The sequence below is a fragment of the Sinohyriopsis cumingii genome, chromosome 12 (assembly GCF_028554795.1).
Source record: "Sinohyriopsis cumingii isolate HCF-2022 chromosome 12, ASM2855479v2, whole genome shotgun sequence".
Classification (NCBI taxonomy): domain Eukaryota; kingdom Metazoa; phylum Mollusca; class Bivalvia; order Unionida; family Unionidae; genus Sinohyriopsis; species Sinohyriopsis cumingii.
In genome coordinates this window covers 78,635,039-78,651,281 of record NC_142972.1, presented here as the reverse complement: position 1 = coordinate 78,651,281, position 16,243 = coordinate 78,635,039, and the positions used below count along the sequence as shown (strand labels likewise).

Here is a 16,243-nt window from a genome sequence, read left to right as displayed (position 1 = left end):
GATATGGTTCTATGCAATTTGTTAGGAGCAGTCAGAAGAATATACACTATAGACCCAGATCTGCCATCACATGATGCAACAACCGATTGGGGTCTATGCAGTTTTTCAGTTGAACTTGACCTATATATGAGTATATATGGTAAATGAATTGAAAAAGCCAATCTGAAGATCTGAAAATTGTATTGGGTCCTTGTCTCATCAATTTAAAACAGCATGTAAAATTTCCAAGTGATCAGTTTTGTGCTATGGGGCTAAAATAGAATGGATTGAGTTCCAGATTTACAGACAACTGGATGTACAGACAGGCAACAGCAAAACACAATATGCCACCTTCTGCTAACATGATACAGGCATAAAGATGGTATATTTTTGGTACATTTTGAGAAGGCATTGACATTTTAAAGACAACTTTATCTTTTCACTGTTTGAAATGAGCATTATAAAAGCAAGATCTAGTTGAGGCAATGACTCGGGGTGACATTGTTCACCAAGATGAAAATTCAACTTAATGTCATGTGGTCACCAAAAGTATACAATCATGAAATCTCGTAGTGACTCTACTAATGCTACGTGTTTAGGCTCTAATAAACATTAACAAAAGAAAGAGTGGAAACAACAAGCTTTGAAAAATTTAACAAATATTTCCCTGGAAAAAGCAATGAAAAAATGAAAAAGTAAGAACTTACGGTTTTAAGAAATTAAATTCAGAAATAATTCAAGAATAATCCATGAATTAAATTTTAGAAATCCTAGTAATGAAATGTTCTAATGAATTCAAGTTCGAGTTCCTTAAATTTAATCATGGTTGTGGACAACTCAATGGATAAATAAAGTGGCACAGGGATGCCAAAGCTGACATGACAAAACAAACTGATAAAATTAAAGAACTATTTAACATACCTTTCACTATGTGATTAACTTCAGTTGATACTGGGTTCAATTTTCTGAGCTCAAACAAAACGGGGCAACATCTGACGGCTACTGTTGCTTTTTCTTGGCTTGGCAGGAACAGGACTGGTCTGAAATAAAGATTAAACAATTTAATTCTTGACCTGTCACAACAAGAAACTAGATGCAGACTACATGAAAAGCCCAATTTGTATGCATCAAGATATATCGAAATACAACCTTATTATGTTTTGAAGTAGCATATATAAATATATATATATATATATATATATATATATATATATATATATATATATATATATATATATATATATATATATATATATATATATATATATATATATTGGTGAAAAGTACAAGATTAAGTCAATGCAACATCGGGAAATTTTTAAAAAAAACTGTCACCAAGTTTTAAATTAGTTAAACACAAGTAAAACTTGAAAAACTTGTACTTGAGTTTGTCACGTTATAAGTAAGGAACAATAGCCAGATTGCAACATGTATATGCTAGACCATGAGGCTAATTATTCGCTTCATAAATGTTCTGAGTGTCAGACTTGTGAACAATGAGTGTCAAAGTGATGTGTACACAGCTGGTCGGCCGGCTTATGTTACGATAGTGTAAGCTGACATCAAAAGGATGGGTGGGAAGCCAGTTGTGTATAATATGGCCATAGGAACTTGTTACTGGCACCTTATTTGGCTGCGTGTGATTCACAGGTAAGTGGCATGAATTGCCGATGTTGGGCTCAAAGGAACATCAAGTGGGGGTCGTAAATCCACCCTTGACAGACTGCCGGGGAGGGGGCAATGTCTGCTAATTATATAGACCATGGGTGAATCGACATCCACTCGTAATTGAGCAAGTGGTTGAGTAGTCGCTAAACCATCTTGCAAGAATAACATAAGGAAGTTATAAGCTATTCCGACGTCATTCGAAATTGGCAGGAAACATTGTTATTCTGGGAATTACAAAGGAGCTTCGGACAGGTCAGTGACTCATCTGCTCGACTGTCGCAATCTATTACGGCAAGGTAACTGTACTTTAATTATGTGCAGTATGTATAATGCATTACTAGAATTGTTAGTACGTAGAATTAACATTAGTAGGGTTTGATTAATTTGTAGTGTTTGATCTACATGCATATTTTGAGATATGAGCAATGTTTATGTAAAGAATTAATATTATAATTCGCTATTTGGTTAATTTGTAGTAACCTCGTGCATTTATTCATGTGATATTTTTGATTTACAAATGCTAAATTGAATTATAACTTTGTATAATGGTTGCAGTGTGCAACATTAGTTAATAGGGGTATTTGACTATTTGTGTATACTTTGTAGGAGTATAATGTGTAAGGATATATCAGCGCATGAATATGTGGATATCTGTGTAAGCTTTGTAGAAGTGTAATGTACAGAAATGTGTCTGATTATGTGATATTGTTCTATATAATAAGATTGAGAATCTATATATACCAATGTGATGAAATCTATTGATATATGCATGATAAGTAGTTGATACCGTTTATACCATACCAGATTTCAATGTGCACGAATGCATGACCAAAGAAGGTAATGGCTTATCTGATGATAGATTGTTGTTTAGTGTGAGACTAGATAGCTAGAGGAATATACTAATGTCCTTGTGTGTGTTCTGACAGGAGACAGGAAGCTTTTAGGGACCGGATGAGCTGTAGGAGACAGAGAAGGGAAATACCCTGGTAAAGTTGGTCCGGAGTCTCTGGGAGACAAGAAAAGGATAGAACGGAAGTGGAAGGGTGAAGGACGTGGTTGTTGGACTGAAGGGGTACTGGGTACCAGTCAAGAAATACTACAGATGAATAGAAACACAGGACAGGAGGAAAATCTATCAGATGATGAAATGGGCTGTCACTTGGTTGAGTGAAAGACGAGTGATAGGGTTTTGAATATTGAATTTCATTTGAGGAAGGACTATCTGTTATTAAATGGCATTAAATTTATTGTTTATTTATTTGAATTCCAGTTTTTGTGTATTCAGTAATTTAACTGTTGGCATCACTGACTGGGGGCTCGGAGCTTTGCATCTCTATCACTACTTCAATTTCTAACAAACACGAGCCAGGGTGGGTCTTCTGTAATAATTAAAGATAATACTGGGAGCACCCCACCCCAACTTAAGGTAGTCTACAAGACCTTTACACAGTTAAGCATTTACAAATTCCAGAATATCCAAACTGCATACAGTGGTTTAATTTATTTTTGTGGGTCTCAATTGTTGTGGTTTGGTTTTGTGGGTATTTAAATGAGAATATCTAACAGATTGGACCTAATTATCTGTGGCATTGATAAAACTGTACCTGTGCAATTCTACAACTGGGGTGGGGATATTTATGTGGCTAAAGTTCATGTTGCATTACTGGAGACCTGCTTTAGAGAATGTTTATTTAGTGGTTTTGTCTGAAAATCAGTGATATGTGAAGTCTGGTATTGATCTGTCATTAATGTGGGCTTAGTTTCTTACATAGATAGAGTTGCTCATAACAAATTTACTGTAGGAGGCACTGACTGGCATCTGCTCGAGAACAGTTTACACTTTGATGGCCAATAATACTGCACCAATGGAAGATATATATGAACTATGCAGAGTTAATGCTTAAGTACAACTGAATTCAGTTGAATTGCTTTGAGATTACATTTGAAGTTTATGATAGAGGAAGAGGAGACAATTATGACACGAATGGACTGCCTTTTGATCACATACCAGAATTGGTATGTTTGGACATCAAATTATAATCAACTGGTCAGAAGTGGAGGATATGGCAACTCATGAAGCCAGTTGTCAAGGTGTGGACCAACTTGAATAATATTATTGCCAATTAATTTGCTTCATTTGGTGGAATGTTTAAAACGTCACAATCATTTATGACTTTACTGGATTAATTTCTGACAAAATATTACCGTTTGTTTGATTGCGCTAAATTATAATATTTAGATACACTGGGAATATATGGCTTCTTGTGAACTCATTTTTTAGAGTGGGATTCATTTGCTTCAATTGGCAAAGTATTTAAAACCTTGAGCGTTTTAATAAATGGATCATTAAAAAAAAATTGAATGCACATAACACTCAGTGCATACATCTGAACTTGAAAATCACAACAGCTCAAAGTATTTCTTTTCTGTCTCAGTCTTGGAAACGACCTGCCAATGATGAATCTTCTGACCCTCAAACTCCAAAGAAACAGAAAGACAGTTTCAACTTTGATGACAAAGCGAAGAAGAGTCAATCTCCATTTTTGTATAGAAAATTTAAGAATGATTGGAAAAGTGAACTGACACTTCTGTGATGTACATCTATGATATATGAATATTATACAACATTGATAGTTGTATGGGTATATGTTTGTGTATAACATTATTTGAGCAGATTATAACAGAATATGTTGAGAAATACAATAAAGCATAAAATAATCCTATGACTGTGTCATAGACAAAATTTACACACAGCAACACATAGTAAGAAAGAGAAACACTTTCAAAAAATTCAGATTGTAAAATATAGTACAAGTTTTTCTCATTATTCAGCAAGAGACAAGAAAGCATAAATATCATTTGTTTTCACCAATAACGAGGAATCACAGCTATGGACTCATGGCTGTTCAAATCAATGTAAGTAAGCATTAAATCCAACTTTCCTACACCTTTACATTATCTCTTATTTAATTTTCTATAATACTAGTATTTAAATATTTTACTCCTTTTTCTTTCCAAATAAGTTTAGGGCAGTAAGTGGAATGGGCAGATACTGTGTTAATATATAGACAATGATAACCAAAAACCATAAGGAGTTGGGGTAGATCACACACCACCATCTCCTGACAATATCAATCACAAAATAAACAAACATTAGAACACCATGAAAAAGTTGAAACCATTACAAAAGAATGTTACAATGTTGTAAAAGCTGACAGCTTAACTGGAAAAGTGCAAAACTGAACCGAAGCTGGTTGATAATTAGAAGGCTGCATATATCAAATACCGAACACATGGTACCCGTGCTTTTTTAAGATAAATTTCCAGGGGTTTTCCAGAATGAAATTAATTTTTTCAAGGTTCACATATGACCATTATTGAATGAAATTAAAGAACATTTTAGCCTATAAAATATGCATTTTTTAAATGAAAGCAAATTTTTTAGTAAATTATGTTTCTCCGAGAATACTTACCCAATCACATTAACGTTAGGGATATAAGCCTGCTACCTCTCGAATCCAGCCCTACTAAAAGACGAAAATTCGTCTTTTCGGTCTATCTCATATAGACCAAAGGGCAATAACTCTTGCCCCATTACCTCCCCTTGCCACCACCAGGTGTCACTAGTTTTTTAAGCTGAGCGATATATATTATACAAGGATGCTTGCATAGTGGGGTGGTTGGGAGGGTTTTTAAGTAATGTGATCGGGTAAGTATTCTCGGAGAAACATAATTTACAAAAAAATTTGCTTTCTCCTTCAAATACGTTCCCCGATCACATTAACGTTAGGAGAATAGGTAATAGGAGGAGGGAATGCTGAGCATCCTACCTCCACCCCGGGTACCTTCTAGGGAATGATGGCTGGATTCCCCATTTGAACGATAACCAGTTCTCCTAATTTCATCAGCAACACAGTCTAGGGTCCCGTGATGTGACCCCTATATACGGTTAAGAAGATAGTTATTGAAATCTTCTTACCTACGAAATTTCACTGGTGAATCCAGCGAAGCTGATAGGCTGTGCTGATTGTTTCAAATGGGTCTGGTGGTCATCTGGGCTGCCGACACCGGACCTACCAGATTCAAGGTTTGCCTCTGCGAAGCCAAATCTCTGAGATAAAAACTGGAGAAGGTTGACTCTGCATGCCAACCAACAGCTTCTATTATATCTCGGATCGAAACATTGCGTTCGAATGCAAGGCTCGCCGAGATTGCTCTAATCTCATGAGCTGTAATCTTCATGAGGCGACTCTGATCTTGCGAGACCTCAGAGTACACTGAGCGTATAACCCACTTCAGCCATGAAGCAATGGCTTGAAGGGTGATATCCCATTTACCAGCTTTGACCAGAAGAAAGAGGCGCTTACGTGTGTCCTCACACGGCTCTGTGCGTTTTAAATAGTGCTTGAGTGCACGAACAGGATCTTGTATGGCTGTTGCTCTTGACTTATCTATGGAAGAGAGCGAGTGAATGACGATTCTAAGATTGCCAATGGATGGTAACCTATTTTTGGCTACAAAGCCTGGTTGCATCAGGAGCACCACCGAACCATCTGATCTGAAGTGAAGAAAGTTCGGGTCACTGGAAAGGGCATATAACTCGCTCACCCTGCATGCTGAAGCTAAGGCTATCAAGAAACATGTTTTGTATAATAGTAGCTTTTAATGAAGTGTGGGCTAAAGGTTCAAATTTGTCTGAATTGAGCCATGTTAAAACCCAGGACAGATTCCATTTTGGAAACAGGGTGAGGGATTTTGGTCAATTGAAATCAAAATTGGCTAAAAGATCTGATAGACCTTTGTTATGTCCAATATCACATCTACCATGATAGCAGAATGTGTGATATCATGGAGCGGTAGCCTTTGATAGTAATTGGGGCCAACTGTTTCTCCTCGAAAAGCCAGAGAAAAAAAAAAAGTCAGCCAGTTGAGGGATTGAGACACTCAAAAGGGACGATGTTATTGATATGGCACCTGTCCCTGAAAACACGCCACTTTCCCTCGTAAGCCTTCAGAGTGGAGGGCCTTCTTGCTCTTGAGATTCTCTCCACAACTGAAGGTTTAAATTGTCTCGCAAGGCTGTCCGGACAAGAGCCAAGCGTGAAGAAGAAGACGGTCTGGGCAGGGGTGGAACACCCGTGACCGCGGTTGTTTGAGAAGATTTGGGCTGGTTGGAATCTTCCTGGGTAGACCTATCGCTAGATTGAGTAGATCGGCGACCCAGGACATGTTCCATCTGAGAGGGGCAATCAGAATCATCCGACAGTTCTGACACCTTAACCTCTGGATTATTTTCGGTACCAACACTGTCGGAGGGTAGGCGAATGCCCACAACCCCTCCCAGCTGATTGACAGAGTGTCCACGGCCCAAGCCTCTGGGTCTGGAACCGGAGAGATGAAGGTGGGCAACTTGCGATTCCACCTTGTCGCAAAAAGATCGATCATTGGACGCCCCCAAAGTGTGCAAATCCGAAGAAAGACTGATTGATGGAGTGACCATTCCGTGTGAATGACTTGACCTTTCCTGGATAGAGTGTCGGCCAAGACATTGAGTCTGCCGGGAATGTGTCTGATTTGTACGTTGATGTGGAGGTTGTCGCACCAACGTAGAAACTGCCAGATCACAATGCACAGGTCTGGTGATTTGGTGCCCCCTTGTTTGAGGAGATAAGTCACCACCACAGAGTTGTCTGACATAATAAGGACAGTTTTTCCTGAAATTTGATCCTTCCAGAAATGAAAGGCATTGATGACAGCCCTCATTTCTAAAAGGCTGATATGGAGAGGCCTCTCCCCTGGCTCCCACGTGCCGCTGACTGTAGCGAATTCCGACAACAGGCGGGCACCCCAACCGTAGGTACTGGCATCAGTATATACCGTTATCTCCGCTTGGGGAATCTCCAGAGGAACCCCCGTGGACAGCCAACTGGGGTTGTGCCACTGACGCAGGAATGATCGTATCTCGGGCGTGATCATTATTGTTTGATTGAGGGGACTTGAAAAGGGGCGCCATTGTGCCAGTAACGTCATTTGTAAGGGACGCATAAAAAGACGGCCAAGCAGGATCAAGTCCACCGCCGCACTGAATAATCCGAGGAGTTGCAAGAATTCTCTTGCTGAAATCCACGTCCTGTTGGAAACGGACTCGACGAGTTCGGCGATCTGGATTACGCGAGCGCAAGGAAGACGTACCAGATTCAGATCAGTGAGAAACTCCACACCCAGATGGACAAAACGCTGGGATGGACGGAGATCGGACTTTTTCCAGTTCACGAGAAAGCCTAGATGATCTGCCTTTGAGCAGAATAGAATTTACCATATGTTTCTGGAGGATGTCATCCAAGTACACTGCCGTCCCTGTAGATGAAGTCGAGCAGAACAGGGTGACGACGCAATCCATAACCTTGGTAAAAGCCCAAGGGTAGGACCTGGAACTGATAAACCACGTCGCGATAAGCGAATCGGAGAAATTTCCGTGACGCGGGGTGGATAGGGATGTGAAAATATGCGTCGGTCATATCTAGACTGACGGCATACTCGTCCTGCCAGATGGAAAGATGGATTGATCTCGCCGTTTCCATCTTGAATTTAGGTGGTAAAATGTATTGGTTGAGGCGACTCAGGTGATGATCGGCCTCAACTTGCTGTTTGCTTCTGGATAAGAAACAGCCTGGAATAAAACCCCGGCGATTGCGTTTTTTTCGCAATCTCCACCGCCCGTTTTTCTATGAGCGACCGTATCTTCTGTTGTAGAAAGGTATCCTTCTCCCGATCGGACGGTACGTCCGTGAAGAGGGGAGAGGAGGACGGGGAGGGGGTTGGATAAATGAAATCCGAAGCCCCTCCGAAATGACATGGATCACCCAATTGTTCTGAGGAAAAAAGGTGGTCCAGTGGTCCTGAAATTGCAGGAGGCGGCCGCCCACAGGTAGGCTGTCCGCAGGTGGTGGGGAGGGTATGTCAACTTTCTGAGTTAGGAGGCTTGAAGACGGAGAAACTTTGTTTCTTACTGCCTCTGTATGGTTGCCTCCTAGCCTGATTAGACTGTTGTCTCCTGGTATTGGGTTGGGATCTATACTGCACATTTGATTGTAAGGATCCCTTGTCCCTGGTCCGCCAATCATCCCTCTGCTGTGGCAGGGGCTGATTTTTCCAAACTCCTGCGAGGGTTGGGCGGCGAGTTGGAGGGGCAGTTCCTGAGCTGCCTGCTTCCAAACTTCTTCAATTTTTCCTCCAAAGAGTAAAGGCGACCCAAACGGAGTCATCCGTAAAGCCAGAGGATGATGGGGCTTGAGCGACGTGGACCGCAGACATGCGTCACGTCATATCAGGTCTAAGTTGGCAGAAGCAGTCAACGCATTAGCCATGGAATGGTGAGCTGCCCTGTTAATAACTCTAGCAATCCGGGCCATCGCTTCCCAAGCGTGATCATTGTCGGATTTTTCTGCGAGTCGGAAAATGGCTAATGAAGCCAAGTCTGACAATGAAGATGTCCGGACTAGCTTTGACGTGGCATGGAACACATTTTTGTCCACTTTGTAAAACAGTGCAGTGGACATGTGAACTGCTGCCATATTTTTGTCCAGGGCCAGAAGATCTGTACTGAAGGCGTCTGAATCAGTTTTGTACCAGCAACACGAGAACGTCGCTGGTATTTGGCTTTCTGAAAAGAATGCCTTAGCATTCCCCGGATCACCTATTCGTCCTGATAGACGATCATTGATCTCCTTAATTTTTGCCAACTGAGGAAGGAGCTGGAAGGATGGCGTCTCTTCCTCCCCATCAAGATCTACAGATGCCTTAACTTTGTAGTCTTGAGTGGCGTTAGGATGTGGAGGGCATTCTGAAGTTGCCAACACCCTATAAGTTTCTTCCACTGCCACCTTGAAGCCAAACTCAGTCCGTTCCATGGTTGGATCTGTGTACGGCTGATTTGCAGAAGTTTCGTCACCCTCACTGTGTGCCAAGTCGTGTTCTGGAATAGCTTGCATTTCTGGATAGAGCATACCAGGTGGCATAGATGATGCGATTCCGTCATCCTTGACACTGTCACTAACTCTCCCTTGTGGATAAGCCGTGAATATATGGAAGGCCGGCCCTGCCGGCTGGTTTGTCTGGCTTGTGGTCAGCTTGAATGTTGGCGACAGTCCTGCTATCACCGGTACCGGCTGCTCCAATGGCCTGGCTGGATGGACATATTTCTCACTAAAATCTCCGCCATAGTATTGGTATGCTGCCGGCGGTACAGCTTGACGGACGGATTTATCACTAAGATCCCCGTAAATCATATTTGGTTGGACCGTTTTAGCAATAGGGTCCCCATGCTGGTACAGCTGGACGGCTGGTGATGTAGAGGTTGTATAATGAAATGGATCCGATAGATCCGGTAAAAAACCCATGCATCCTGACTTACAGGCCCGAAGGCCATGCTCGGACATGTAGGGGGCCTTACGCCAACTGGGCAGCCTAAAATTGGGGGAACATTCCCCCAAAGGGTCAGAAAAAGCTGTGGAAGCGAGCGACGGAAATAAGGGCAATATCTGGCCTGATAGCTGCATCATCGTTTCCTGGACCAAACGACACATCTGTTCAAAGGTGGACTGTTGTACCCTGTCAACATTATTTTCCTCCATTGCCGCTGATGTTACTGTGGCTAACGGTTGCAAACGACGAACTTTAGGTGGAGGGGGGACCCCAATGTCCCCCACCCTTTTGCTGCCTTCTGGACTACATCAGCCCACATTTGCTCTGTCCAAGTATTACACACGCTGCATGGTATAGATGATGTACACTTGGTACATACAATACAAGAGTCATGGTTGTCTTCTTTTGCTTTGAACTTTTTGCATTTCATGCATTTGGTTGACATTTCTACTGAAACGACACAAGAAAAGAAAACAAAGCACAAATTAGCAATTCAGCATGTTATTAATTCGCTAATACCACAACCGTTACTAACGGAGTAAGCGAAATTAGTCAGTGTCATGTTAACTCTTAAATGACAATACAAGTTCAGCGATAGCGTGTGTAACATGGTCTTCAGTAGACGAAAACCGTAAGGGTGACAAAGTCACTCAATTTTGAAAAAATTGTTAAAATAATGTATACAACCTGTAGAAGAATGATTGTCCAACGCAATAAATCCAAATTTAACTTCGGATGGTCCAATTTAACGCTAAGATGGCTTGGATTGTTTGGAGGTATAATGTACGTGTTATCAGTACAAGTGAAGCTTAAAAACTAGTGACACCTGGTGGTGGCAAGGGGAGGTAAAGGGCAAGAGTTATTGCCCTTTGGTCTATATGAGATAGACAGAAAAGTCGAATTTTCGTCTTTTAGTAGGGCTGGATTCGAGAGGTAGCAGGCTTATATCCCTAACGTTAATGTGATCGGGGAACGTATTTGAAGGAGAAAGCTATTTTTATTTCGAGATTGCCAAAGTCAGAAAAGATGATCATACATTAAACTACAAAATGTAATGTATCACATGAAACAAGTTCGACTACTGTATATTCCAGTAAATTGGCATGTTAAGTCATTTCAATGTATCGAATAAAAATTCTAACTTTACTTGGCTTTCCTGCATTATATTGGTACTAGGAAACAACTTAATGAACATAAATTACTTTAGTTTCCTTTCCAACAGTTAATTCTGAACAGATCAGAATAATCAGTTGTAAGTGAGGGCCCCAAGTGGCTGAGTGGTCTAAAGTGCTCTCCGTTACGGCTCACTGCCATCTCACCTCTGTCTGCGTGGGTTTGAGTCTCCGATTCGGCCAATGTGGGTATGTGAGAAAGTTTGCCAGTAGCTTTTCATGGGTTGGTGGTTCTTTCTGGGATTTTCCTGGGTTCTTCCTCCACCATTAATACTGACTGCCATGTATAGCCTGTCGAGTGCTGAAAAATGGCATTAAACCCTACAACAACAACAACAATCAGCTGTAAATCAAAATAAGTCTATCTGCAAGTTATACAAAATAAAACAAATGGAAAGTATTATAACCTTATCTTGTAAAGAAAAAAGTTTAAACCCGGAATTAATCTGTGCCAATAAAACCCAAAACAATATTTTTCAAACAACCTTAACTCCTAAAGATGATTTGGTTAAAAGATTTAAAAAATTACTTACAAAAAGGGTTGATTCGATTTTGACAAAAAGACCTTCAAAATTATATACTACTGTATAAAAAAGGACTGAAGTATCTTTACAATCAACATGTCTGCTTGCAATGCGATAAACCAGTCCCAAAAACCTGTATTGATACTCACAGAAGCTTGTATTGTGATACTCAATACAAAGGATGACAATCTCCCATTTCTCCTGCAACTGAAATAATATTTGAAACCAATGCTTCAAGCTACATGTTGCAGTGTAATAGCTTTGCACCAAAGTTCAGCTCAGAGATCTGACATTCTGGACTTCAAATTTGTACTTAAAACGAACGTCAGTCCATTTTCTAATCCGGGTATCATACCCACCGCATCTTACCCATTCGAACATTTAGATTGGGATGTGGGGTCAGAGAAATTACCTATCAACAAATTGGAATTTGCCACCATGGTGTGGTAGCAGCATATGGTAGTTGGTTATCAGCGGGCCTAGCAAACTTAAATGATGTTATGCGAAGTAATATCTGATTGAAATCAATAGGAAAAATGATTTATTTCTCAGAAATGGCAAGTATTATAATCATTATGTCTTTAATTCACTGACAGACTAGATGAAACTACAGAATAGAAGAAACCTGACCCAGTACTCACCATTTGTATTACTAGTCACATGTTTATGACATCGGTAGTCCAATAGTCATGCAATATTACAGCAAACACGTAATGTTGTTGTACAAAAATTCAAATATACTAAATGAAAGTCAGAAACCTTTTGTAAAAGCCAGAAAGAACATACAATTCTCAAATTTTTTATGTTGAGAACAACCAGAAACTTGCTGCTGTTGTTGTTGTTGTTGTGGGGTTTAACGCCATTTTTCAGCACACGATAGGCTATGCATGGCAGCCAGTGTTAATGGTGGAGGAAGAACCCTGGAAAACCCCGGGAAGAACCACCAACCCACGAGAAGCTACTGGCGAGCTTTCTCACATACCCACGTTAGCTGAATCCTAGACTCGAACCCACACAGACAGAGATGAGATGGCAGTGATCCGTAAAGGAGAGCGCTTTAGACCACTCGGCCACTTGGGGCCCCAACTTGCTGCTGTAGCAGCAATCATAATCATCAAGCACAGAGCACATGTTAACCTGTTAGTCGTGATACAACAAAAACTCGTGTAGTTGCTTTAAAAATAGATATAAAGAATTTTGTCTTCTTTCATTGTTGTCTTTATTATTACAAACAGTAGATGATTTTCATAAAAAAATTATTCTGCAACATCTGAAAGAGGTTATTTTTTATATCACGTGACAACTGGATCTATGATGTCATGAACATGTGTACTCATGTGACTAGCAATGCAAATCACAAGTACCAGGTCAAATTTTGTCAACGCCATAGTTTCATCTCGTCTTTCAGCAGATTAAAGATGTAACAATGCAAAAAAAAAACATGTTCTGAGAAAACAAATAATTTCGTATTGATTTCATGCAGCTATGACATGATCTAACTGCATTTAAGTTTACTAGGACATTTGGTAAGCGGCTATGCTTTGCCACACGATCAATTCAGATATGCATCTTTGCACAAAAAAATCTCTGATTTTGGCATCATTTGCATAAACCTGAAGGTCTATGTTTTCTGTCAAATTAATCAACTTCGGTTCAGCTGTTCTGGAGAAGATATTTAAATATTTTTCTAATTTTAGTAACAGACATATTTTATACCGGTAAAGAGCACATCAGCACATTTTTGCTTGCCAAGGTTCCAATATGTTCCCTATCTACACCTTGGCGAAGCAAGCAGATATATTAGTGCTTTGTCCTGGTGACATCTAGATTAATTTCATGAGTTGCCTCCCTTAGTATGCAAGGCCCACTAACCAATAGTGTGTAACAGTGGTACATTGTACATCAGCCACAACTGGTGGAAGCAATGGACTTCAGAAGGATAAGTTGTGAAGTTTGACATCAAAAGTATGACGACATACCAGAGATAAGCCTTTACAGATATATTTGAGTGCAAGGTATTTGTACAAAGACAGACCCACAATGGAAAATTGCTTATTTATGAATCCATTCTAGTTGTGTGCACACCTTATCTTGATCATGCAGGAACAGTGTTCAAATGTGAACAACATAACTTTGATTGGATGTAGTGGCTTGCCATCACATCCAATGAAATACACAATCCCAAAGCACAGAAATATTTGCTCAGTCTGCCAAGGTATAGATAGGGTTAACACATCGGAACATTGGCCAAGTGAAGATGACATCAGCATGTACTAGCTATATGGTGCCAGCATCATCTATACAAACCTGAAGAATGTTCTGTGTCAAGTTTGGATGAAACTGGTCTGATGGTTTTGGAGAAGTTGAAAATAGCAATTGTGAAGGATGACACACGATAGAAGGGTCATACCATAAATTCAAGACAGCAATAAATGTATACACATAAAAATAAATACATTTGCAGAGGGATGATAAAATATATTTAAAAACTGGTAATTACTTACTTTGATAGACTATGTCTGGTGAAGATGTATGTAGAATTTACAATTTTGTTATCATATTCTAGACATCCAGAGGGTGTTATCAAAAGTTCTCCATCTGGACTGAATGTGAGTCGCCTGAAAAATGACTTCATCGTGTCATCATGGTACATTCTTATTGATTTTGGTTTATTAGAGTCTTTGTTTTCCCCTCCCTCTTCCTGTTTGCTGTTTAAACTGTTTGGTGGTAAGGTTACTCTTGAAATGTTGTGAACACAGTTCCGACCCGATATGCTAAATACTCGACATGACCTGGAAAATAAGTAACACCTCATTAAGCATACACACATGCTAGTACAAATTTGACTACAGAAATACCTGACAGAACATCAAGATTTATATATGTAAGTAATAAACTCTTCTGACATACTGAAATAAACTCAAACTCTTTCAGTCAGAATATTTTAGACTCTCATTGGAAATCCCTCTAACAGCATGAACCGATTCTTTATTTTCGAATAGCAATGAGAACTGGTACTGCATTTAGCAATGTATTTCAAAAAACATTTTGAAAATGGACTTTTTACATGGGCTTCAATAATTTTACACTGTTTTTTTCCCTATTAATGTGGACACTGTTCAAATGTTCAAGGCTATCATAATGTAACCTTTTGGCAGCTGAGAAAAGTGGCCAGACCACCATGCAGAAGTTACATCCCCTGAATAACCTCATGCTACTGTCATTTGTGTCATAAATCGCAATTTTTCTGTCATAATACATAAAAGATCCTTCTACAAGGTGAAAAAAACCACTTTAAAATCACCCCAACCAAATTTCAAAACAATGTACTGAAATACTTACTAACAGAAAATCAGCTGGGAGGTTCAAGCATATACATCGCCGGAAGGAAAAATTATCTGGTAACATGGTAGCAGTTCTAACATTATGAAGGCCTTGAGCGCTTGAGGACAAGTTGAATGCACAATATGTTGAAGAGAAAAGTAAAATGACGAATATTGACAGTAAATCTGCTGGGATGTTCAACGTTTTCAGTAGCCAATGTTCTGATATGTTAACCCTCTCTACACCTTGGCAGATCGATCAGATATTTCAGAGCTTTGTCCTAGCGGCATCTATTGGATTTCAAGAGCTGCCTCCCTTAGTATGTAAGGCCAAATAATCAAAAGCATGTAATAGCAGTGCGTTGTAAACTGGCCAAAATGGTGGAAGCAATTCACTTCAAAAGGATACTTTCTAAGTTTAAAGTTGAAAGTATGACTACATACCAGAAAGAAGCCATTACAGGTTTATTCGAGTGAAATGATCATTTTATACAAATACGGACCATCAATGGAAACTTGCTTATTTATGAGCCCATGCCAGTGTGGTCCCCTTGTCTAGAACATGTAGGAACACTGCCACAACATCCAATAAAATTCAAAGACATGAAGCACAGAAATATCTAGCCAATCTGTCATGAGGTAGAGAGGGTTAACATATCAGAACTTTGGATAGAGAAGATGTGTTCAAGCATGTACATGGAAAAAACCATTTGACAAAGCAGCAGTTCTGACAAAGACTAGTCTTAGAGGGAAAGCTGAACATACATTGTGTTGAAAGAAAAAGCACAGCATGAAATTATTAAAGATTATGAAAAAGAAACTCTTGGACCATTCGTGAAGCTATTTGTATTAGTACATTTTCGCATGCAGCACTAGGATCCATTTGTGATGTATGTGTGTGTTTTGGATTTTTAACATAGCTTTAACAATTTTTCAGTCATTTCACTACGATGTCTCCTGTGTGACAGTTACATTATCCTGACACTAGACCAACCTGTCCCAACACTAATATCTTAATTCTGAGCGCCAAGCAAGACAGCTGCTAGTACCATATTTGTTAATAAGTCATTGGTAGGACTTGGCATGGGTTCGAACCTGCAACCTACCACATCCGAGGTGAATGGATGCACTAACTACTAGGCCACTGGAGTGG

The 16,243-nt window shown here is 39.8% G+C and overlaps 1 protein-coding gene across 2 annotated transcripts in view; it reads right to left on the bottom strand.

Annotated features, from left to right (window-relative positions):
- Nucleotides 1–16,243, bottom strand: part of LOC149786797 (chromatin assembly factor 1 subunit B-like) — a 50,832-nt gene that overhangs the window by 14,149 nt on the left and 20,440 nt on the right. For both annotated transcript variants that reach the window (XM_089977299.1, XM_089977300.1), the window contains 2 exons: nt 14,272–14,559; nt 901–1,019 (listed from right to left, as the gene is read on the bottom strand). In XM_089977299.1, coding sequence (XP_089833425.1) covers nt 901–1,019; nt 14,272–14,559 — 407 coding nt within the window. The remainder of the gene's footprint in view (nt 1–900; nt 1,020–14,271; nt 14,560–16,243) is intronic.